Genomic DNA, 26,761 nt, shown 5'->3' with positions numbered 1-26,761 from the left:
CAAATTCGTTTTCTTGTTTTGATTTTTATACTGAAATGATGTTAAATGTCATTTAAAATTATCATTATGATCAAAGAAATGGAAGAAAATAAAGCTCTGAGTAAACTTGCAAGTTGAAACATCTACAAAGTTCCCTCATCTAACACACTGTATGAAAACCTTAGGAAATAAATCTTCAAGAATCATGAGACAATAGACCAGATGGTCCTGTTAAAATGATTACATTATTTAAAATGTGTGCGTCTGTACCCATACTACTAGATTTCTAAAATCTATTCATAAGCCTGTCATAGACCATTGGCCCACTGCCGTAACTGCTAAAGTGGATATGAGCGAGGGAAATAGTAACAAAGAAGTGTTTAGGGCAGGAGTTGACGAAGAAGAGCAGCAATCCGTAATGCTTCCCCCTAACCCCCAAAAAACTAGCTGCAAAAGGTATAGGACAGTATGAGAGAAATACATCCTCTTTTTCCTACTCAACGATCATTATCAGTATACCGAGAACCTGAGTAAGTCAAAACAACCTAAGCGAGCACCTATTTTGCTAAGACCTGGAGCTAAAATATTAGCTATCACACAGACGCTGCCCTTTCTGAGCTTACCATCTAGCCCCCAAAATAAAAAGCCATGTTTAAAATCTGACCACATGCAATATAAGGATACATAATAATTTTGAAGCCATCCCTTCTAACATTCTCAATCAAGAGCCAAGCTAGATCCTCCTTGACAGGAAGCAATTATTTTCCTGGCCAGACAGTGCAACAATTACAGGAAGCCTAGCGCAACACAGACAACACAGGGATCAGCCTTCCAAGTACTGTGTGGCAACGTAACGGGTGCTCTACTGGAAAGGAGAATACAGCACGAGTGCACCCGGCACTGAAGGGTGAAGAGAGAAGCAAATGCAGGCGATGAGAAATATTCTACCCATCTGACAATGATGCATGAGGAACAAAACAAAAATCTAATCCAAGAAGAGGTGATGCAGCTAAAGGGGCAGAACTCCCATGACTTATTACAAATTATAGTAATAAGGTATTTCTGAAAACATCAGAAGCTATACGAAATATAAGGACTCAAGTCACTCAGCAAACATTTACTGAGCACCTCTATATTTGCATAAGGCACCCATTCAATACTAAAAACCAAAACAACAGTTAAGTATTGAATATCAAAAGTAATCGTTATAGAAATAGAATCCAGATTAGACACTATGTCAGGGTCATGAACTCTTCTTGATCCTTGTCTCCTCACCGCCTGGCCACATGAATCATGTATTATCTGTCATAATTTCTCCATCTTTACATACAACCGTCTCCAACTTATATGTTCCCACCAAAATAAATGAATAGATTTGTGAGGTGATGGTGAAGGCTATGTTTAAATGGTCAGCATCCTTTCACAATGCGTTAAGTGTATCAGATCATCGTGTTATACACTTTAAGTATCTAATCATTTTATTTATCAATTAGACCTCAACAAAGCTGGGGGAAAAAGTCATAGTCTCCTAAATGACTGAGTCTCCTACGACAAACACAGCACTTCATCCCTGCCTGCTCTGCACCAATCTGTCCTTTCATTCACAGCGTTTGTTTTTCTATACGTAACTTTTTCAAAGAGCTTTGCCACTATCCTACCAACACTTGGGATAATGTGTCTAGGCCTGGGACCAATTCTGCAACAAAATGAATGATGCACTCCATGACCCTGGATGTAACACCCTACGAACTTACCTAATGTGGCCAATTATAAAAACAGTTGTTTAATCAGCATGTTGTCACCTATCAGAACAATGGACAACTAAACAGGAGCACGTGCTGAATCAGGAAATGGGACAGACCGGACAGGGTCAAACGGCGACGCCTCACCCTGTCCAGCCCAGACATCACAGTGCTTCTTGTCTCCTTGTTTCCACTTTAATCCTGAAATGAGGTCGTGTAAAGATTCGACCTCAGATTCAAGAAGTGGACAATTTTAGCCCTATATCCGTCTCATTTAGGCAGTTACCTCAACTACCTAGAATCCCAGTTCAAAACAGGAAACAAAAATATTTTCAAGAGCAATCAAGAGAAAAGATACATAATATACATTCATAGAGAAGTTTCATAGTATTCAAAAAAATGTTAACAAAAATCAGTTCCTCAAGTGCTGAATCAAAAACTACTTATTTTATTTTAAACATAATTCCAGCCATTTTGGTTGGGTTTCTAAGTCCAACAGAATTTTATGAAGTGCAAAATACTGGTAGAGGCAGCCACAAAGATGTGGAATCTGAAATTCCTAACAGAAAAGGAGAGAGAAACCCATAAAAGGTGTAGGTTTAAAATAGACACAATAACATAACGCTGTTCATAATAATGATCAGATTTACTGGGAAAAGGAAAAAATAGAATCACATTTTGGAAATATTACTTTTATAAAGGGAAAAAAATTAACAAATAAATCTAAAAGGAGGGCTAGTAGGCACATTATTTATTTAGGAAACTTTTTTGTCATAATTAAGATAAAAAATAGTTCTGGCACTGAAAGGACCAAGCTACCATTACCTGGAAAGCTTACTCTAAAGCTCATTCTAACCAACAATTACAAATAAACTGAGTACATTTACTCTGCCTTTAATTCCAATAAAATTAAGCAAGCGATTTGGAAAACAAGCCATGTAATGAGAAGTGGCAAAAGATGAGCAGGAAAATGGATAGCAAATAAAGAGATGGAAATTATTATTTTCAGAAAATAAAATGTCATTATAATACAAGTAAAAATAAATTTCAATAAATATATTTTCAAGAACAAAAATATCAGCAAACAATTTAATAAATTATGAAATATGATAGTTACTTAACAGTTAAACATTAATGACCCAAGACCCTCTTAACCAAGGGTAAAAAAAAAAAAAAAAAAACACCAAATCAAGTATAAAGTACCCTGAACACTGTAAGTCATAACTGAGAATACAACAAGGAAACAAAATATTTACCCATTTCTAGCTGCCAGGTGAAGGGGTGTGCAGCCTGAAATATCCTGATAGTTAGGATTCGCTCCTCTTTTTAACAGCAGAACCAAGCATTCCACCGATCCACAACTAAAACGGTATTAGAAACTATTCAGATACATTCAACAAACAGCCACAGCTGACATAACCTAATTAAAAAAACAAACCTCTATTAAACACATTATTTTGGAGGTCCATATAAATCTACAATTTAATTTAGCTTCTCTCACAAATAGTAAATTTCAAAATGACACATTCTACTTTGAAAGCCATGAAGTATTTGAGAAGTTCAAATAAAGCAAGATAAAATATTAGTACATAAAAGAAACCATACAGAACTCTCAACATTTTGGCTCCCAGAAACCAAATTTATTATGAAAAATGAATTGTAACACGCCTACCGAAATCCTGAAAGAGGCTGGATATCAACTAATTAACTGATTAAACATTGGAAGATCATGAATAAAAATCATTCTCATGTCTAAGTAAAATACATAAAGCCAATGACTTCATGTGCAGTTAGCATATGAAATCCCATATTAGTAGAATAAAAGGAAAATTTTAGTGAATATAATCTATTAAGTACATCCAGGAAAGATAATCCCCATGCCTAACCCACTCTGATCTGGTGTAGGACAAGCAAAGAAAACACGTATGCGTCCAGTCCCAAGGTTGACAGCTTAGAGAAAGCAAGCAAGCGTCGCACACTATGCCCTAAACCAAGGACCTCTCAGCCGTCTGGTCTCAGCTCTCTCTGTAACCACTGCGGGGTGACACTGATTCAAAGCTTACTGATCGTTACTCCAGATCAGAGACGAATCCCAAACATCTTTAGTCTTACTTTGCTGCAATATGAAGCAAGCTTCTCTTCACACGTCCAAATGCATAATTGACATCAAACTTTGAATTTGATAGTAGTTCAGAAACAGACCTACACCAAAAGAAAACAGTCAGCATGTCTAAAAAAAAAAAAGGTTAGATCGACAGTTTTTAAAAACGTAACTCAAGTTAATAATTCTTTAGTTACTCTTACCAATTATTCAAAAGGTTCTGTCCCACATCAACAGAAAACCAAGACACTGTTCTCTCGGTGCGGCATGGCAGCCAGAGCGAGTCTTCTAGAACCAACTGCCCTGACCTATACACTGGTGCTGAGGGTTTCCCCGTGTGCTGCTCTGACTCTGTCACCTGCCCTCAGGACACCTGAGCTGCTTCGGCTTCCCCTAGATTTTTAACAAGCAGAGAGCAGGGCTGGCTGCTTCCCCTACAGAAAGCTGAGCTGTATCTGGCCTAATTTTGGCCAATAAGACAAATCAAACAAAAACATGTTCTAATTAAATGAGGCTGGAAGTTTAAAGCAAAAAAATCATTTATTTTTTAAACCTGTTTCAGAATATAGTTCCTCTTCACTTTCTTCTCTTTATACCAAAGTACCCACTTCTATAAGGATAAACACCTCATCGCAGATAATTGTATCTTATACATGTAAAGAGTGTCAATAGTACATCAATGAAAAGAACATCAAAATAGTAGAACATTAGGGAAAAACGCTGTCCACTAGCCCTGATTTTTTGTTATAAATGCCAGTAGCGACCACTAACAGAAACCATCACAATGTTTTTCCACTGTCAGTGACCAACCAACACTTGCTTAGTATCTGTCTGTACATTTAGACATCTTTGCCACAGAATTTTACAGCTGATAGGAATCTTGGATAATCCTGTTTCTTATTTCACAGCGAGAAAATTATAACAGAAGTTATATAGCTTGCCTCAGGACAGCATATATGTTCAAACTTTGTGTTTCTGCGTGTGTGTGTGTATGTGTGTGTGTGTGTGTGTGTGTGTGTGTGTGTGTGTGTGTGTGTGTGCGTGTACACAATTATTTATGTTAATGTGTATTTCTCAAAAAATATAAATTTGTAAAATAGGCACTCACCTGTGTTGATCAGCCATAACCATTGGCATTAATGTATAAACAGCAGTTTCATTATCTGAGTAAAAAGAGAAGAAAAATAATTAATTTATGTATTTTTTCCAAAGGGTGATAATTAAGACTATTTTGGAGTTTTCTTAATTGCACGTAAGAAGTCAGAGGAGGGGGAGGAAGGTTAAGGATTGTGCAGAATACCGGAAGTATTGCAAAATTTGCAATAATGCAGAACTCTGCATATTCTGTGAATCATCACAAAAACGCTTAACTTCTGGATTTGAAGGGAAAATTAGCACTTCTGTTCAGCCTTTAAAATGTGGCTGTAACAAATGAAATTTCTTTTAATTCCAAAGAGGTGTTTATCAGCTTCATGTCTTACCATACTTAATACAGTTTCGGCAAATTTCAGGTATACACGTGTGTTACAGACCAGTATGCTAAAATAATTTTAAAGTATTAAGTATACGTAGTATTTGCTTCCTGCCAATATTATATCAAAAGAAATTATTTTAGAAGCTGTTATGAAACAGCATTAAGGTTTTACTTTTACTTATTACTAAACACTATTCACATTTTCATTTACATCTTTTATAGAATAAATGCACAAAAAAGTGATCCAAAAATAAAGGGTAAAAGCCAAAAACACCTATATATACATACACTGCCATACACACTTCAGTGAATTACAGGTAGTGTTTAAGTGTATTTGTATATATAGCTGACCCTTAACTAACACAGGGGTCAGGAGGCACTGAGCCCCACTGCAGTCAAAAATCCACATATAACTTTTGGCTCCACCAAAACTTTAAAACTTTAAACTATTAGCCTTACTGTTGACCAGAAAGCCTAACAAAAGCATAAAACAGTCAATTAACACATATTTTGTATGTTATATATATTAGACACTGTATTGTTACCATAAAGTAAGCTGGAGAAAAGAAAATGTTTTTTCAAATTGTCACAAATCTCCAAAAAAATTTTCTAGTATATTTATTGAAAAAAATCCAGGTGCAAATAGAACTGTGCAGTTCAAACCCTGTTGTTCAAGGGTCAACTATATTACTAATGGTCATTTCTAAGTTCAATGCATTTTGGAGGTTTATGTTTTTTAACAAGTGATTTACAGAAAAGTAACCCTGACAAGTCCCATTAAGCTCTTTACAAAGTTGGTATCGATGCTAAAATCAATGAATTGTATATTGAAGAAAAATGGGTTTTCGCATAATATCAAGGAATCCTCCCAAAATATTGATCAATTACAAAGGAAAAACAGCAAATTTACAGTGGAGAACCCAGAAGCCACCACTTTAACCAACTGATAAAGGATAACATCACCAGAAATTATAATACATAGCCGTGTCACACAGCCAGCCCGACAGGATCCTCAGAGAAGGGCACATCACTTTTGTAGTATCCTTACCAAAAATGCAGAACTTTAATCCAATCATGAGAAAACATCAGCCAAACCCAAATCAAGGGGAATTCCACAAAATACCTGATCAAGCCTCTTAAAAAGTCTCAAGCCCTGTCTGAGGAAAGCATCCTGGCGGGTTGTTAGGAAATGTACTAACCATTCTGCCTCCAGCCTCCAAGCCTGCTGCTCCGACGTACAGGTCGGGTCCTTGGTCTGCAACAGCCAGTGGGGGCTCAGCCCGCAGGAAGCCCTACACCCCTCAGACCAGCCAGACCCCTCACTGAGTTTCCATCAGCCAGTTCCTTCGTCTATCCTGTGGCTAGTTTTCTCCAAACAGGGATTTTGTATATCCATGTTTAAAAAATAAAAAAGTCTCAAGGTCATTAACAAAGATAAGGAAAGACTGAAGAATTATCCATTTGGGGGAGGCTAAGGAAACATGACGACCAAATTCAATGTGTGTGAAATAGAAAATGTCTCACACTAGTGGGAAAACTCATGAAACTCTAGTAGTTTGTAATGCAATTAACAGTCTTACAGCGGTGTCAACTCCTTAGCTTTGCTAACTGTACTGGACACTAGGGGAAGCTGGGTGAAGGGCTCATGGGAACCTTGTACTATTTGTGCAACTTCTCTGGAAGTCTAAAATAACTTTAGAAAAAGTTAAAGGAAAAAGACAAACGAGGGGGAATTGCTATCATTAAAAGAGTCTTAAGAGATGAATCAACCAAATGTAATGTGTGGACTTTGTATACTGATTCAAACAAATCAACTGTAAGAGGATATTTTTGAGAGGGGAAAACTGAATATGGACTGGATATCTGATGATAATAAAAACTTGTTAATTGTGTTGGCTCCAATATTGGCAAGTGATACTACTTAGAAATACACACTGAATATTTAGAGAGAAGGAAAAAAGTTAACACCATTTTTTCGTTTTTGTTCAGTTTTACTATCTGTGAGTATACACATGAAAAGCAAATTTAGTCCTAGTCATCATTCTCAAGATCAGTACTCAGAGGCAAAAACTCTTTCACTGTAAAAATAATACCAAAGAATCCTGTTAAAAACAGCCAACATGTTTTAAACCATTATCTTGAAGGCACTGTTCTGAACACTTTTGCATGTCATCTCTTCGATCTTCACAACCACCTTATGAAGTAGGTACTTTTATTATCTCCATTTTACACATGAGAAAATGGAAGCAATAGGTTATGTAACAAGCTGTGTGATGGTGACATTTAGTGGCAAAGCTGGAATTCAAACCTGGCTCATTTCAGAGCCCACGCGATAAAAATCTTACAGGGCACTCACTATACATTATATGTAGCGCCCAAAAGATCCACAGTACCTATTCCTAATATGTGCAATACACTATAATTTGTTCTTTTCTATTTCATTTTTTTAAAGCCCTGACTACGACCACTATAAATTGTTCTCCCTTACTACCAGTGAGTCACCGTCAGGAGCCGAAACGCACTGCACTAGGCCTCCCGGGGCACGGCAACATTCCTTCTCTCTCATACAACCCACACCCCAGTAAGAATCTGAAATTCTAAACCGGAAAAATTTCAATTAAGTGCCTCCACAATAAACAAAGTCATAAACAGGAAACACCCTTGTTTGTGAATTTCCATTTATAAATCAAAATGGTACATAGTTTTAAGTGAGCGTGAGTGAGCATTATCAGGTTCCGTGGGTTTTATTTATGGGGTGTTTGTTTAGGTAAAATTTAGATGTAGATCTTATTTTTTAAGTCACATCAAACCTTGTAAATTATATATATAGGTCACATACACCAACCGGTATGAAGATAAAACTACAATGGTGCAACAAGGAGACTATCCAGGTAAAACTACACTAAAAAAGAACTAAATAAAATTTATAGTCAGTTACACCAACCTCATGAAGACACCTTGAGGACTAGGTATATAATTAAAGTTCTCAGGATGATAAGAAAAGTTTAACCTCTCACTTTATTAGTTATGTTGGCTTTTTTATTAACTGATCAGTTTCAGGACTCAACTAAAAAGAAAATCTTGAGGAACAGGGAGCTTGGATTCATATTACATACAATCACTCCTCAAATCATTATCTTTTAAAAACTGACCATCCTAACTATCATTCAAACATATGCTAAGATGGGCTCAAGTTCTATCATTTTAATAAACTACATTCACTGTAAATGCAGTAATTTAAGACTGTTTTTTCTATACAAGTGACCAGTAAAAGCCAACTTTTTAAAGTCCACTGAGAATCCATATCCCTAATGTAATTTCTTTCCCTTTGGTTTCTTTTTCACAAAAATATTCCTATGTCAGCCCTGCATGCAATGACTCAACAATCTGCACACCATTTCCTGGTGGTAATACTCAAGTTTTCATCATCCCAAGGAAACATAAGTGTGTCCTACAAATATCCAACTCAGCAAACCAGTATCTGTAGTTTACTCCTATGCAACAAAGGTAATTTTAGAGTGAAAGCTGATTGAAAACTTTCCAAAGTTAATAATTTGTTCCAATTAGATGCATAATTATTAATCACTGAATTCTAACAAGGCAAAATACATATCTGATTATTTTCTAAATTTAGAGACCTCAGCACTTCTGTTCAGCCCTTAAAATGTATGCACAAAAATCTTAATTTTTATAATTAAAAAAATTAAAAAACATGTATCTATGTATACACACACACACATACTCACACATACACACACACATATACTTGAAAGAGCCAATCTCTGAGATTTCAAAGATTCATCAGAAATTAAGGACAAAAACAAATTAAAGGAATAAGTTGAGGAGACTCATTATAATCAAAGAAAAATAAATGTAAGCAAGATGTTACTTCTGCCTAGCAACATGGGAAAAAAGCTTTATTTCTAATTACTCAAATGTCCAATATCTCTCAGCCTGTTAGTGGAACTTTCCAAAGAGTAAATTGATAGGTTGATATTCAGAGCCTCAAAAATGTTTATATAACTAGGTCTGTAATCTTCTACTTATTAATCCTAAGGAAATATCTGACAGAAGCAAACTGACTTTAAATGAAAGTGCAAAGCTTTATAGATCATAAAATCTATAATGAAAACAAAACTTAGAGTCAATATTTCTTACATGTTTCCTATGAAATCCTATCAAGTCATTAAGCATATTTAAAGATATAAAAAATGTGGTATATTTTCAAAAGCAAAAGAAAAGACTATACGCAGTAAGATCTTAATTTCATAAAGAAATAATAATGGAAGGAAATAAAATGCTGACATTGTTTACTACTGGAGTGTGGAGTGACAGATCTTTTAGTTTTCTCCGTTTTCAAAATTTATCTACAATGAAAACATACTACTTTTAAAACCAAGAAACAACATCAAAGTCTACTAAATCACATTTGTGTAAAAGAAAATGGGGTATAAACTAAGCAATACAAGTTGTCAATGAAACTGTGCAATCTTCATCATCAGCCTGTCCCACTAATTTGTGAAAAATGAGTGCAGCACTTAAGAAATGGACTCAAAGGTGGAAGGTGGAAACAGAAGTTCAAGGTGGGAAGTGTAGTTTAAAATCGGCATTATTTTCAGTCGGTTACTTCATACGAGCAAAGTACTAGCAAACCATCCCTATTCTGAATCATAAGGAGAGACCACATAAAAAAATTTTCAAGGAAATTATCCCCAAAGCCCCCAGACCCACATTTCTGTGATGATTCTCTCCCAAGGTCTCTTTCCCTAACGTACAAATCACCTTTCCCGCAGCGATTCCAAGTTTTAAAAAGAATGAACATAAATTAATACATTGCATTAAAAAAAGTTCAGTAGCTGTAACCCCTGACCGTCTCTGCGTTGGGCACATAAAAGCCAAAGCCTCTGAGAGGCAGCGCTAAGTCCCTCTGCTACTCAAACGTCTGCCCGCCGAGGCTGCAAAGAGAGGGCTGTGCTTCCCACCCCTCGGCCCGCCCGGGCTTCCCCTGCCCTGAAGGAGCCCGGGCCCAGGGAACCAGATGCCTGGACAGGATCGAGCCGCCTCCCTCGCGGTACGAGCCTCCCGGCCCCCACCCGCGTCTGACGAGTACATGAAGAATGAAGGCACGCGTGCATGTGCAACAGCGCGTGTGCACACACGCAATACCTTAAGGGTACGTGTTTGGCATCTGACACCCTTTCAGTGATCTGTTTAAGGTCAAAATACAATAGTGTTCTGCATTTTCAAAAAGGAGAGCCTGCTTAACACGGCCCCGCACCCCCGCAGCTTCCAGGAAATAACAACACTATTCGGGGGGAACATCTCTATTCCCAGCAGGCACGACTGTAAAATGACCCACAACGGCGCCGTTTTCTGAGCCCGGGCCTCCGCCGTCCGGCTGCATTTCTACCCCTTCGCCCATCGGTTGTCGGAGAGATGTTCGGCTGTCCTGCTTCTTCCAGCAGCAGGACCGCACTGCCCGGGCCCACGGGGGCCGCGGCCCGGCCCCTTCCAGCCCAGGAAGGTGAACGCGGGCGTCTCCCCAGCTTCCGCACAGTGCTCCCCGCGGCCCCGCCGCCCCCGGGTCCCGCTCACCGTCCGGCAGCTCCACGGTGCGCGCGCGGCGCAGCGAGCGCGTCAGGCGGTTGAGCTGCTCCATCGCCCTCTCCATCCTCGGCCAGCCGCCTGCGCTCGCCCCGCCGCGTTCGCGGCCTCCGCGCCCAGCGCCCTACATCCCGCGCGGGCCGTCGGCGACACGCCCCGGCCAGGGTCCGGGGGCTACGGGAGGCGCTCCGGGCCGCGCCCTCCGTCCTGGGGCCGCCGCGCCGACCACGGAGAGGCACCCGCGGCCCGCGCTCGCGCCCTTCCTGCCGCCGCCGCCGCTTCCCCCGGGCTCGCGCGGCCTTCTGGGAGTCGTAGTTCCTAGCCGGCCGAGCCGTGCGCAGGGGGCGGAGCCACGCCGGGGGCGCCCCGGGCTCCGGGCCCCGCCGTGCACATGCCGGGCGTAGGGCGGTGTGTACCGGAAGCGATGACAAGAGTGGGCGTGCCCCCACGTCCCTGGAGAGATTTCTCGGGTGTCCCCACGCCCCCTCCTCCTGTCCTCCACGGTGGTGTGGGAGCAGCTTCCTTCAATACTATCACACCCCTATATAGCAGATTGGGCATTTTGCACAATGGTTCGTAAATCCATCATCATCACCTTCCCGGTTTTGATACACTTGTTTTCCAGATACATGAACTATTGAAATATTATATTTTCATATGTCAAGTTTGAAGGAGAATAAAGTCAAACAAATGCAAACTACACTTTTCCTCCACTGCAAGAAACTTAACCATAGTTTATTTGTCTCCCCGGCTGGGTGACTTCTGGAGGGCAAGAACACCACTCCGTTTGGTGCCTTGTATAGCTATACCTACTACCTGACTTTGAAAGTTGAAACTCTGGAAAAGATATGGGAGATAACAGCCTGAAAGAAAATTTTAATTTATTTGATACAATGTTGCAGTGTTAAGGTGACGACAGAGCCCTATGGGAAGCCCGAAGGCTTTGGCTTGGTGAGCTGCCAGAATACTTAACAATACCAACAAAGTGTGGAAGAAATTAATTAGAAAGAAATCAGTGGTTAAGATCGTATTTGTCAACTCTAATAGGCAAAAGTTAAGCACAAACCAGAATAAAAACAGAAATTTAAGCACCTGAAACATCAAAGAATTAATCCAGTCCTGGTAAATCTGAGCCTGGCTAACACCCCTGACAATAAAAACTTAAGGGAGGAATTTTCTCTTCTTGGATGTAACCAGGGACAAGATGCTGCTGAAGAGAGAAACAAAAAGCTTAGACTTTCTCAGCTTCTCCTTCAAAGAGGCGAAACTATTCCTACAATGAATGAGAATATCTTGCAGCTTTTGTTGATGGCTCATTCTTGGACCAGCCTGCAGGGGCAAGCTATCTGAACTGGCTACTCTCTGAGGAGCCACGTTCATGGAGAAGTGCAGTTCCTGAAAGGTAGGAGCCAGAGAGATGCAAAATAATGTACCGTTACAGAGGATGTGGACTTATATACTCAACTCTGAAAATCTGTTTCTGGGAAATAACATCGTTATTTGGTACATCCTTGATATCCATTCTTCCAAATGTTCTGTTTAAAAAAAATTTTTTTTCTCCTTTTGTTTGTCCTTCCTTGCTTGCATTTATCTCCTGAATTCTTCTTCATTTTTAGCGCTACCACACCTCCAGGAATTCTTGATTAATAGAATATCTCAGCACTGGTTGATTTTAGTGAAAAGGAAAACTGAACTGATCTAACAGAAACTACTGTCCCCTCTACCTTCCACAATAGTCACTGTGGAAGCCACCTCCCCACCACTCCCTTGGCCCAAATTGGCCATTTGAGACAGGGTCAAGAATACCTGGTCACCCCCCATTCTGAGACTTGGAGGTGGCAGATTTCATGTTACCAACAGAAACAGGATAACTTGAGCTTACAGCTTTATTTTACCTGGACACATATCACAGCTCCAAAGTCCTTATTTAACTTCAGCTGTACCTAATTAACCATTGACTTCTGTGCCCCAACCTGCTTCCTACTAAATCCCACAATTCCAGTTTAACCCCTATGTTTAAACATTTGGGCACTAGTTCTTCATATTACATCTATAACTCGGTATGCCTACACATTCACAAAGGCAGGGCATGGCTTCATATGGAAATCTGGGCAGAAAAACAAGATAATTGGATCTATCTGTTTGCACAATTACCTAAAATATGGATACCTGAGAATACAAGTGTATAGATTTAGAAGTAGAATGTGGAATATCTTTGATGCTTAATGCAGTTCCTTAGCTGAGCACTAGTTCAATTGGAGAGGAGTATTTCTTTTCATCTTCTTAAATAGTCTATACAGAATCTTCATCTTTCTTTCTCTGAATTCCAACACAATAGATCCAGCCCTACTTCTGGAGTCACTGTGGAGAAAGTTTTGGTGGGGATGGGGGCAGAAGGCAGATGAAAAGGGAAGTAGATGCTTTGGACAGGATCCCTGAGTGGTGGTGGTGTGTGTTGGGGGCACCATCAGCACTCTTGTGCTCAGACCCAGTGATGCGTGGAAGGGCTTCCTGTTAGAAGAATTACAAGGTCTCAGCTACCTCATTTCTGGAAAGACTAGTTCCCTGAAGCATTGAAGGTGGGAAAGACTCTGATTCTCACATGGCCATGTGCTTTTTACAATGATGCTCAGGAAAGTGCCCATAAGTTGGCACTATTCGATTATAGCTACTCTATTACAATTGTAGAATAGCTACTGTAGTAGCTACTCCATTCTGAACAGCTTTTTATAATTGGTTTTATTATAACTTCAAACATTTTGGGAAGACAGGATCAACTGTAAGGCTAAAAGAATAGCCTTTCCTCCTCTGACACTTCTTTATTTCTCCAAATCCGTACTTCATCACGTGTTCAACAGGGGAAACAAATGCAGATTTATTTATCAGAAATACTGATAAATATAAGTTCTGTCCCTGTATATAAGAGAATAACACATGATAGCTGTGGTAGAGATGGGGGGAGAGGTGAAAAGCATGGCAGAAAACAGGTTAAGACATGCACATTTTAATTCACTGAACAAATAATTTATTGTGTGCCTGTTTTGTTTGTTCCAGGCACCATTCTAGATATTGTGGATATAACAGTAAACAAGACAGATGATATCCCTATTCCCCAGGGTTTATCCCTCATGGGTTTCTAGTAGAGAAAACTTAAAATATGAAAATAAAATTAAATAATATAATACTAGCCATTTAAAGTACTACAGAAAAAATGTAGAAGGAACCACAAGTATAAAAGTCATGAACTGTATTTTTGAACTGGAGAAGAGCTTGGGGTATTTGAAGAAAAGCACAAAGCCCAGTGTGATTACAATTCAGTGGGCTCCAGAAAAAGTGCTAGTAAAGAAGTTCAAAGGGGTACTGGGGTGGGTAGACCATGGTTTGGATGAACCACCAAATGGTTTTAACCAATGGCATGATGTAATCTAAAGTATATTTTAAAAATATTTGCCTGGCTACGGCATGGAGAGCAAAGTATAGGAGTCCAAGAGTGCAAGCTACGAGGTCCCTTAGGAGGCTGTTGCAACGATTCAATAGAGGGATGGTGGTGGCTTGAACCAAGATTATTTTAATGAAGGTGGTGAGATATGATGGTTTTTGAGAATTTTCTGGTGGATAGGATGAAGGGTTCAAGAGATAGACAGAAGTCAATAGTCCAAGATTTAGAGCCTAAGGATTTTTACCCAAGTTTCTGGGTGACTGGAGTTGTCATTTATCGATTTGGAGGACACTGGAGGAGGAGCTGGTTGAAGCAAGGAACAATCAAGGGTCCTTTAAATTTGAGATGCTTAGTACACATCTGATGGGAAATGTCAAGTAGAAGGCTGGGTATATGATTCCGGCATTGAGGAAAGGAGTAGGGCTAGGTATATTTCATTTCTTTATATTTACATTGCATGTTTCATCAACATTAGAGTGTAATAAAACCACAGAACTGGATGAGAGCCCTTAGGGAATGACTGCAGACTGAGAAATTTGAGGTAACAAGCCATCCAACATTTACAGAGAGGAAAACATAGATAGATCTACCAAAGCAGTCTCAGAAGGAGCAGTCAGCAAGAGTCGACAGACCAAAAGCCAAGTGAAGTGCTTAAAGTACTTCTGAGAATTAAGAGTAAGAAGACTGAAAATTGACTATTATTTTTTAAGATTAATTCTGTTGAAGGCAGTTCACTGATTTTTTTTAAAACTGTATTGTCGAGGATTTCCAGAAAAAAAATGGTGGAGTAGGAAGGCAAGGTAGAAACCTCCTCCCACAAACACACTAAGGAAGCAACTGCAGAAAATACAACTAAACCTGAAAACAACCTGAGACTGTAGTACAGACCACCTATACCTGGGGGAGAAGAGAGGACCACACAGAAAAGGGTAAAGTGGCAGAGCCACAGTCAAGTGGGACCCAAGTCCTTCCGCAATCCCAGCCCACCGGCAGGAGGAAGAGGAATGGAGCCAGCAGGGGATAGGCACCTAGGAACTCTCCATGCCTGGCCCTAGAGAGCTGCTCTGAGAATACGAGTCTACATTCACTGGGTTGTGGTGATTAGTGCGGCTGGACATCAGGAACAGTTGGGGCACAGTGGGAGGCTGAGACTCTAGCTGCTTATAGAAGACAAGCACACTCCAAAAGTCCCACTGAGCCCCAAAGCAGAGGAAGCAATTTGAGAGACTTGCCAGTAGTGGGAGGAGTGCCAGAGGGGCAAGGGTTGGACTGCGCTTTCACTACAGGAGAAATGCAGATGGATGATACCTCCATAACCCTTCCTCAGCTCAACAGGTTAGGCACTCTTTGGAGTCTCAGATGTCCCATCCCTCTCACTTGGAGGTTCAGCCCAGAAGCATTCCCCTGCACAGTGCTGGCACTCCGGTCTGCTCAGCCCAGCAGTGGCAGAGTTTATTTCCTAGCAGGCGTGGGGAGGCTCTCCCAGCTCTCTTGGCCCTGTTCAGCCCAACTGGGGAGGTGACTGAAGGAGCACAGGAACACAATGAAGCTGAGAAACAGAAAGAAAGAAGGATCTCTAGGAGTGAAAGGATGATAAGAGGGCTGTGTGCCCAACCCAAATGAAGCAATATTTGCCTAATAGGGGTACCAGAAGGAGAAGAGAGAGACAAATGGATAGAAAGTCTCTTTGAGGAAATAATTGTTGAAAACTTCCCCAGTCTGGGGAAGGAAATAGATATTCAGGTCATGAAAGTACAGAGAGCCCCTAACAAAAGGAACCCCAGGAAGACAACACCAAGATGTACAATAATTAAAACAGCAAAGATTAAGGCTAATGAGAGAGTATTGAAAGCAGCCAGAGAGAGAAAAAGATTACCTATAAGGGAAACCCCATCAGGCTATCAACAGACTTCTCAGCAGAAACTTTATAGGCCAGAAGGGAGTGGCGTGAAATATTTAATGTATTGAAACAGAAGGACCTTCCACTAAGAATCCTCTAACCCAGAAAGATTTTCATTCAAAACAGAAGCAGGGATTAAACAATTTCCAGATAAATGAAGCCTCAAAGAATGTATAACAACTAAACCAGCATTACAGGATATGTTAAAGGGACTGCTGTAGATGGAAATGTTACTACGGTTAAATAGCTTGCACTAGTGAAATTAAACCCACAGTAAAGGTAGTATACCAATAAATTACCAAGAAAGTACAAAATTAAAACAAAACAAAAGAAGCAAAATCAACTATACACAAAATCAGTCAAGGGATATATAAAAAGTGCAGACTGTGATATCTAATAAAATGCAGAGGAGGAAGAACAACAAAAAAGAAGTACCTTTAGACTGTGTTTCAAACAGAGCAATCAGCAACTTATATACACTGTTATGTAGTCAGGAAGCTATCCTTGAACCTCTGGTAACCACAAACCTAAAGCCTATAATAGATCCACAAAAAATTAAAACAGAAATCCAACCACAACACTAAAGAAAATCATCAAATAACAAGAAAAGAGTATAAGAGAGAAAGAAACACAGAGGAGCTATAAAAAGAAACAGAAAACAATAAAATGGCAGTAAGTACACTCCAATCAACAATTACCTTAAATGTAAATGGACTGAATGCACCAATCAGAAGACATAGAGTGGCAGAATGGGTACAGAAACAAGACCCATCTATCTGAAGCCTGTGGGAGACTCATTTCAGAAGCAAAGGCATACACAGACTAAAACTGAAGGGACAGAAGAAGATATTTCATGCAAACAATAGGGAGAAAAAAGCAGGAGTGGCAGTACTTATATCAGACAAAATATATTTCAAAACAAAGAAACTAACAAGCGTCAAAGAACAACATTACAAAATGATAGAGGGGTCAGTCTAACAAGAGAATATAACCATTACGAATATCTATGCATCCAACATAGGAGCACCTAAATAAGTAAAATGAATACTAACAGAATTAAAGGGGGAAATATATTACAACACATTCATTTTAGGAGACTTTAGCAAACCATTCACATCAACAGATCAACCAGACAGAAAAACAAGGAAGCAGAGGCACTGAGCAATACATTTGACCAGATGGATTTAACCGATATCTAAAGAACACTCCACCCAAAAGCAGCAGGATACATTTTTCTCAAGTATACATGGAACATTCTCCAGAATAGAGCACATACTAGGTCAAAAAAGAACCTCCATAAATTCAAAAAGATTGTATCAAGCAGCTTTTCAGACCACAATGGTATGAAACTAGAAATAAATTACAGAAGGAAACAAAAAGGCCCACAAATACATGGAGGCTAAACAAAATGCTTCTATTAAACCAATGAATCAATGACCAAATTAAAACAGAAATCAAGCAATACATGGAGACAAATGAAAACAAAAATACAACAGTCTAATATTTGTGGGATGCTGCAAAGGCTGTTCTAACAGGGAGTACATAGCAGTACAGGCCTACCTCAAGAAACAAGAGCAATCCCAAATAAACAGTATAAATTCACAATTAAGGAGACTAGAAAAAGAAGAACAAAGGCAACCTAAAGTTAGTGGGAGTGACATAATAAATATCAGAGCAGAAATAAATAATATAGAGATGAATAAAACAATAGAAAAAATAAATGAAACCAGGAACTTGTTCTTTGAGAAGATAAATAAAATAGACTCCTAGGCAGACCCCTAGGCAGGCATATTAAGAAAAAAAGATAGTGTACACAAATAAACAAAATAAGAAACAGAAAAGGAATAGTCACAACAGATACCACAGACATATGAAATATTATTAGAGAATTCTATGAAAAACTATGCCAATAAATTGAACAACCTAGAATAAATGAACAACTTCCTAGAAAAATACAACCTTCCAAGATTAACCCAGGAAGAAACAGAAAATCTGAACAGATCAATCATTGTGTTACACTAGTATGATGATATCACATGATACTCAATCACAAAAAGCTTAAAGCTTTTCCTCTAAGATCAAGAACAAGACAAGGATGTCCAGTCTCACCACTCTTATTCAACATAGTACTAGAAGTCCTAGCCATAGCAGTCAGACAGCACAAAGAGATAAAAGGCATCCATATTGGTAAGGAATATGTTAAACTGTCACTATTTGCAGATGACACCTTACACATAGAAAACCCTAAAGACTCTACCAAAAAACTATTATAACTAATAATTGGATTCAGCAAAGTTGCAGGATACAAAATTAATACATACAAGTCTGTTGCATTGCTATATAACAACAATGAACTAGCAGAAAGAGAAATCAGGAAAACAATTCCATTTACAATTGCATCAAAAAGAATAAAATACATAAGAATAAGCCTAACCAAGGAAGTGAAAGAAAACTATAAGCTACTCATGAGAGAAATTAAAGAAGACACAAATAAGTGGAAATCTATCCTGTGCTCATGGACAGGAAGAATTAAATTGTCAAAATGACTATTCTGCCCAAAGCAATTTATAGATTTAATGCAATCCCAAAAATTCCAAAAGCATTTTTCAATGAACTGGAACAAATAGTACTAAAATTTGTATGGGACCACAAAGACTACAAAGAGCCAAAGCAATCCTGAGAAAGAACAAACCTGGAAGAATTATTCTCCCTGACTTCAAGCTATACTACAAAGCTACAGTAATCAAAACAATATGGTGCTAGCACAAGAACAGGCCCATAGGTCAATGGAACAGAATAGAGAACCCAGATATAAACCCACACATCTATGGTTAATTAATATATGATAAAGGAGCTATGAATATATAATGGAGAAAAGACAGCCTCTTCAACAACTGGTGTTGGGAAAATTCAACAACTACATGCAGGAGAATGAAACTGGACTATTGTTTAATTCCATACACAATAGTAAACTCAAAGTGGGTCAAAGACCTGAATATAAGAGATGAAACTATAAAAGTCTAAGAAGAAAACACATGCAAAAATCTCTTGAACATAAATATGAACAATATTTTCCTGGACACATCTCCTCAGGCAAGGGAAACAAAATAAAAAATGAACAAGTGGGACCACATCAAACCAAAAAGCTTCTGTATAGCAAAAGACACCATCAGCAGAACAAAAAGTCATCCTACAGGGAGAATATATTCATAAATGATTTATCCAATAAGGTGTTACATCAAAAACATATAAAGAGTTCATATGCCTCAACACCAAAAAAACAAATAACCTGATTAAGAAATGGGCGGAAGACCTGAAGAGACATTTTTCCAAAGAGTCACACAGATGCCAACAGGCACATGAAAAGATGCTCCACATCGCTAATCATCAGGGAAATGCAAATCAAAACCATAATGAGATATTACCCCACACCAGTAAGAAAGGCCACTATCCAAAAGACAAGAAATACAAGTGTTGGTTGAGGATGTGGAGAAAAGGGAACCCTCTTAAACTCTTGGTGGGAATGTCAATTGGTACATCCACTGTGGTAAGCAGTATGGAGGTTCTTCCAAAAACTAAAAATAGAAACACCATTTGACCCAGTAATTCCATTTTTAGGAATTTACCAAAAAAAAACAAAATCCTGATTTAAAAGATACATGCACCCCTATGTTTATTGCCACATTATTTACAATAGCCAAGATATGGAGGCAATGAAAATGTACATCACTAGATGAATGGATAAAGAAGAGGTTGTACATATACACAATGGAATATTATTCAGCCATAAAAAGAAAAGAAATCCTTCCATTTGCAACAATATGGATGGATCTACAGGGTATTATGCTCAGTGAAGGAAGCCAGGTGGAAAAAGACAAATACTGTATGATTTCACTTATTTGTGGAATATAAATACAAAAACAAAACAGAATAAAAAAATACAGCAGTAGACTTACAGACACTGAGAAGTGACTGGTGGTCACCATGGGGGAGTGGGTAGTAGCAAGGGGGATAAAGGGGCACAAAAATTCTCAATCATAATGTAGGTTGGTCACAGGGATAGTAATGCAGCATGGAGAATATAGCCAGTGATTCTGTAACGTCTTCCTACGTTGACAGGTAGTAGCTGTACTAGTGGGAGCGAGGATTTAGTAACATGAGTAACTGTTGAATCACTGTGTTGCATACTTGAAACCAATATAAGATTGTATAGCACTTAAAAAGAATTGAACACACTTTTTAATGTAAAAAAAAGACACTGACATGTCAGTATATGGGATAGCTTCATGCTATTACCCTTGTTTACCAAATCAGATGATTATTTATGTCCCTACCAGTGATTAGATGCTGTTATTGTAATGAGTGTTTGCTCAATAGAACAGAACAACTGACAGGCAGCCATGAGCACATGGATGACCCAGAAAAGAGGTGTCAAACTCCACATGTAAAGCTGTAATTACAGGACAGGAGCAGAATCCACCATGACTGGAAGTCTAGTTGTGGTTCAGTACTGTGGCATCAGGAAAACTGAAGAACTGTTTCCACATCACTACTGCCAGGTGTTTCACAGCTCCAGGTTAACAGATTGTCAAACTACATGGACTGTGGTAATAGTAGGCAGACAATATTTTCTTTTGTCTTTGAAATTCCATCTTTTATTTTGTTTTCTACACCAGGAAAGCTCTGAAGATTTTCATTAGCATAATGAGACAACAGATTAAGTCCTAAGATGAAATATGTATTTTAAATAAAAGAGTATATTCCTATTTGATGACTATCTCTCAAATTCAATTAAGTTTAAAAAACAATATTGCTAGAAAAACTTAATACAATATAACATATATGTATAATAGAATTATATATTTATAAGTTTACATATCAATATTAATTCATTTTTTAAAAGCCTACAAGAATAATACCTGATAATAATGGTGTCATAATGAAGGAACATTATATTAGGAGAAGAAAAGTCAAGGTCATATGCAGCAATTTATACTTTACATGTCTCTGTATTTTTTTAAGTTTTGACCAAAAATATCCCAAATTTTATTAAGTACTAATTTTTCCGGTTAAAAAAACAAACACACTTGTGAATTGGTAAAGCAGGATTTGACCCAGTTTACATGGAATTTCCCATGCCCTTTAAAGCTCTGTTAATATGACACAATTATACTACAAGAATGTTTTACATAACATAGTCTAGAGGTAATTTTAATATGTAATTGGTAATTTACTACATCACGCAGTATAATTTTATTCATAAGTCTTTTTTCCCCAATTATTTAAAACATTTAAAACTTTTTGTTATGGGTTATCCAAACACAAACAAAAGTAAAGAGAATATATATAAGGAACCCCAAGTATCCATAATCCAGCTTCAATAATTATCCAATAATGGCTAAACTTGCATGCGTAAAATGAAAACTTTGCTTCTCTACTCATATAACTTGTTCCTCTTTGTAATCATCTTTATCTAAAGGAAAAGAAGATATTTTATGAATATCTGGGTTCTGATCCATTCATCATTCCAAACAAGTGTAATTAACTTTTAAAATCATCTTCCATTAATAACATGGTTCTATATCCGAATTTCACAACTATCTGGGGCAAATTTGATTAAACTCTAACTCCCCGAAGAATTTCTCTGTCTTTGTGACAATTAAAAAATATAAAAATCCTGTGCAAAGAACTAACATGATAATTATGACTATAAAGCTATCAGCATGCATTGGAAGACAGCTAACAGTTAAGTAAAACAGAGGGGATCAGAAAAGAAAAGAATTTGGGAAAATCATTAAAAAGTTGTATCCACATTTCACATTTTCTTTTAAGCCATGGTCTTTGGTTTTAAGCAGCAAATGTCAAATGAAAGTAAACTCAGGAGACAGACGCAAGCCCACTTCACTGTTTTGGTACCTCCACGTAGGATCCTCAAGGAGGTGGTTTGCAACTTAATATAGTGTTCTTGTTCAATCTATGGCAAAGCAGAACTGAGTGGACAAGACCCAATTAGGCTGGGGAGCACGGTGAATGGGGTGTAACCACGTGGTGTTGGAGCAACGGTGATTCAGAACCATGGACAGTGATTCAGAGCCTTCATCTCCCTTAATACCCCTACTGTACACAGTTTGCTCCTACAGAAAGACACGTGTTACTGTATATCGGGAGCGGCCGTAGTGAAGGCACAGAGCGGTTCCGATGCCAACTGCAGAAGTCAATTCAGCATCCACAGAGCCCAGGCGGAGGCATGGTAAAGGGCTTAAAATCCAAAGACAGATACCTAGGAATCACATTCAGGGAGAAGAAAAGCTAAATCTGAGGACAAGAGGAAGGATTGGGGTACAAGCTAAGGCTGAATAAAATAGGAAGGGGAAGGCATTCAGACTTGAGGACTAGAAACAGTACTTTCAAGTATAGAAGCCCGCAGGCAGATTCAAAAGAGTGCAACTAGAATAAGGGTGAATTCAATTCAATTCAAGTTGATCCAAATCCATAAGCACTCAGGGCATGCCAATAATGGTGAGAAGTTTTTAAGCAATAATCCGATGGTGGGTAGAAAAAAGCTAGCAGATCTGCACTGCTCCCAGGCATGACAGGATGGAACGGATGTTACTGATTACACTTGTGACCTAGGCCCTCTGGAGGCCTTATAATCTTGACATTTGGAAGCAAATACCTTAATTTACAACCAATTCTTTTGCATTAACCCAGAGAAGAAAACAGAATGAATGCACAGCTTCTCAGCCCTGTTGAGGCCCTCTGTCAGGAAATTCCCATGAAATCTAGTATGGTGCGCATGCAGATGACCCACCTTATCATTGCAAAAAAATGTTGATATCATAAGTTACTTTTTTTCAAAAAAAAAATTCTCTTATATATAGCATTTGAGTTTTACTTATTAGTTTTAACCTGAATGAAAAGAGGAGTGAAGCAGTTGGGGAAGAGAAAACTGATGAGTATTGACATGAACATTCCCATCCTCATCTCAGATATTTCAGTTTAACATTTTTTACCTCTCAAGACAAAAAGAGACTTTATATGGACCTCCTTGAGGAAGAAAACCACGTGTGTGTGTGTGTGTGTGTGTGTGTGTGTGTGTGTGTGTGTGTGTGCATATAAGTTGAGAAGAACTTCTGCTTTAATTTTATCCAAAATATCTAAAGGGATGTCAACACACGTGGGAGAAACAGACAAGCATAGTATACAGAGAAAAGTTTTTTCTATTTAGGAAGAAAACATCTTTTGCTTAAAGATAAGAAGATAATCCTTAGAACTCTATTTTTAAATATTTTAAATAAAGGACCATCTTACTGGAAGAAACAAATCAAGAGTACAGTCGGTAAGACTTTTAACATCAGAGGCTACTTTCTCAGAGATTGTCAATGCTGCTAACTTAGTGGGAAGAAACTGTGTATAGAAGTCAAGTATTTAGCAAGTAAATACACAAAGGTAGCGGAGGACCATATGCCCACTTCATTTGGTTGCATCACTGGCAAAATCATCATGGATGCCAATGTCATCTGGCAATAATGTTAGTATCTTCATCGGCCTTTTCGGGTAGATTTTGTATGCGACTATGTGGATGTCCTCAAACATCTTCAATGCATCATGTACTTTTTCCAAGTTTGTGTTTTGTTGGTTTATAGAATATCTTCCTGGGTAGGAGACTCATTCTCTGGTCAGAAATACACAGGAAACCATCCTTCTCCTTAAATCATAGTCTGGTCTTGCTTAATATCTAGGAATATCAAAGGCCGGCCCTGGTCCATAATGATTTTTCTTCTGCAGAAGCTGTGATTAGGGGCTTTGAGCCAACTCCTAAAATAGAGGTCAGCAAAGTTTTTCTGTAAAGATAGCAAATATTGTTAGGTGTTTGGGGGCCACAGATTCTTCTCCATCATATATTCTCTTCTGTTTAAAAGAGTCTTTTAAACAGGAATTTAAAATGTACACAACAATCCTAGTTTAAACAGACCACAAGTCAGATTTGAGCCCTGGGACATTCTGCTAACTCCTGTAAGGAAAATGTCAGAGGAAGATTAGAGTTGCTTGGCATCAAGGAAGTAGTCAGGTGAGGGCACATCAATGCAACAACGGAAGATAAAGAACTCCCTAAGAAATGGAATGGTCATGCCATCTATGTCTTCTTTTTTTGACACCTAAAATTAATTTGTCCCTTGGAAAAGGATGTTTATATGAGCAAACTGATTAAAAAAGGCTGCTGACGAACTTAAGTGGTGTATTCACTACCCTCCTTGATTTCTTCCTATCAGAGCTGTTTAAGCAGCAATTCAGGAGAAAACTTTCCTCCTATACGATGTAGAGAAAATCTGTGTTTGTATGTGTGCACATTTGTGTGTAGGACTAGATAAAATACATGTGTGTTTACATAAGTAATAATGAATATATAAAATGTGTACATATAATAAAGTATATACACACACATATTTATATTTCCTCTAGTTCCAGTAACTACTTTGTAAAACACAGCTTTCATACATCATTTCAAAAGATGTTTAATAGAGCTAATAGAGTATATAACTGGATGAGTAGGAAGGGTCATTTTACAGCCATCTGGTTAACTAGTTTTGTGTAATCACTGCCTCCACACTCATTCATAAAATACTGAGTGTATCCACTAGTGTAGCAAAGAGGTTTCCAGTGTCACTTGACAGACTGGTACTCACGTCTGGAGTGAAGAGGGCACTGTGTCTGCCTGATGACCATTGCCAGGGCATGCCTTACCCTTTTCGGTTTAATCAGTCAGCTGTTCCTCTTAGAGGAGAAAGTTCTTCAGAGATCCATGTATTTAGATTAAACTTACAGGCAAGGAGGTGACACTGCCTACTGCAAATGGGTCTCATATGTGCTAATTACCTTACGGGACACAGAAGCTCTACAGAGCTTAGGGTAATGACTTGAATGGATGAACAAATAGGTCAGCTAGAGATGAGTGAACTGATTTGTCTAATATTAGAACCCAGCCCTACAACCCCCTCCCCTGAACCAAATCATTCAATTGCTCCTGCAGCTTTAGAATTTAAAGTATATAGTTTTAAAATTTTGGAGTTTTTAATTTTCATGGTCTTCTGCCTCTGAAGAATTATAAGAGAAGTAAATACATACTCTCTAAAAATACCTGTATTCCTAAAGGTTTATGATTTGTCAAAAGATTCTCCCGTTCTGTAAGACTTTCATGATTTCCCTAATACTCGTCATAGAAAGGCTAGAGCATGAAAATCCACAGCAACTGCATGGGCTCCAGTTATGAACAAATACCAAAATGTAACATAAAGATACCATCACATTTATCAGCAGATTGGACTGCATGATGTGAGTAGATAATGTACGTTGGCAAGTTAAGCAGCCAGCACAGAGGGTTTGCTGATCAAAGAGTCAAGGGATGCAGACCCTTACTTAGTTCATGTCTGCCTTAAGGGGCCTTGGGAAGTAAGACACTTAAGCCCTCCATGCCTCATTTCTCTCCTTATAATATCGATGTCACAAGCTGAGTTAATGCTAAAGTTCTCTAAAAGGAAAGGGTTTTTCTATTTTGCATCTCTCCCTGCCTTTCAAATACATCCTTCTCAGTCTTTATCTCACAAAAATAAAAACCAGATTTAGTGACAGTATAAGGCTTATTGGTCAGATAAAAGAGAAAGCTAAGCTATTGGCAATATGATCTGATTTAACACTTGTTTTGATTTCCTTAGGCAACCAAAGACCATCTCTGTATGTGCTGTCCAGACATCTCATCTCTGTGGTGGGAATTAGGCCAGTGAGTTTAAGTAAGGCCAGTTTTACCACCATAGGAAAAACTGGAGGTTACTCACCCAATTGGATGTAGTGGGCCCCTACGGAGTCAAAACCAGCATTTAGACATGTCTAGACCTGACTTGAAACCTGCTTTTCTTTTCTCCCCTGCCATCTCCCCCACCAGCACACTCCCGCCAATCATACAGCACAGGCCCGACACAGAGGGAACTCTACATCGTATGTCTTGGATACTAGTCCCCTGGTTCGACTCTGTTAATTCCTACTGGAAACTTCTAGAAAGATAAGTTACAAAATAAATGCCAAGGAACTTTATATGACACTCCAGAAACAAGGGGACGCAGCTTGACAGAAGCAAGGACGAGAGGCATTCTCCACGAGTCTTCTCGCAGCACATGACTTTGCATCACCAATAGCAGCTTCTGAAAATGCAGGACTTCTCAGCACCTGCAAATCTGACAGCTCTGAAAGGCACAAAAGACGGCAACCCTCAACAGATGCAATATTCTATTGGAAGTTGTCAACAAAGGCAGGCAACACTTTCAGGGGCTTCTCTTTTGGAGCAGCACATTACCCAGAGGGATTCCAGAGCTGGTGAGAGGGCTGCCTAAGCTGGTGGGAGACATGCCCTGGGAATTCAGAGGGGAGCCTGAAAGTCCTGGGGTAGCAGGTGGGGTTAGGAATGTGAAATTTGATCACTTATTTAACTCCATTTATCCCCACAGGCTGGTGAAGACTGAGGAAGGAA

At 38.8% G+C, this 26,761-nt stretch overlaps 1 protein-coding gene across 3 annotated transcripts in view; it reads right to left on the bottom strand.

Annotated features, from left to right (window-relative positions):
- Positions 1-11,208, bottom strand: part of HACE1 (HECT domain and ankyrin repeat containing E3 ubiquitin protein ligase 1) — a 96,263-nt gene extending 85,055 nt beyond the window's left edge. The window contains exons 1-4 of one of the 3 annotated variants that reach the window (XR_012124705.1): positions 10,892-11,208; positions 4,931-4,985; positions 3,834-3,923; positions 2,978-3,082 (exon numbers count right to left, since the gene is read on the bottom strand). Coding sequence is in view for 2 of the 3 variants with exons in the window: in XM_073220855.1 (XP_073076956.1) it covers positions 2,978-3,082; positions 3,834-3,923; positions 4,931-4,985; positions 10,892-10,967 (326 nt within the window). In the remaining variant the exon portion in view is untranslated. The remainder of the gene's footprint in view (positions 1-2,977; positions 3,083-3,833; positions 3,924-4,930; positions 4,986-10,891) is intronic. The other 2 variants (XM_073220855.1, XM_073220856.1) reach the window with 2 other exon arrangements.
- Between the last annotated feature and the right edge of the window lie 15,553 nt (positions 11,209-26,761).

Source organism: Manis javanica, chromosome 13 (genome assembly GCF_040802235.1).
Source record: "Manis javanica isolate MJ-LG chromosome 13, MJ_LKY, whole genome shotgun sequence".
Lineage (NCBI taxonomy): Eukaryota > Metazoa > Chordata > Mammalia > Pholidota > Manidae > Manis > Manis javanica.
Note: the sequence above shows the minus strand (reverse complement) of the source record. Positions and strands in the feature narration are given on the sequence as shown.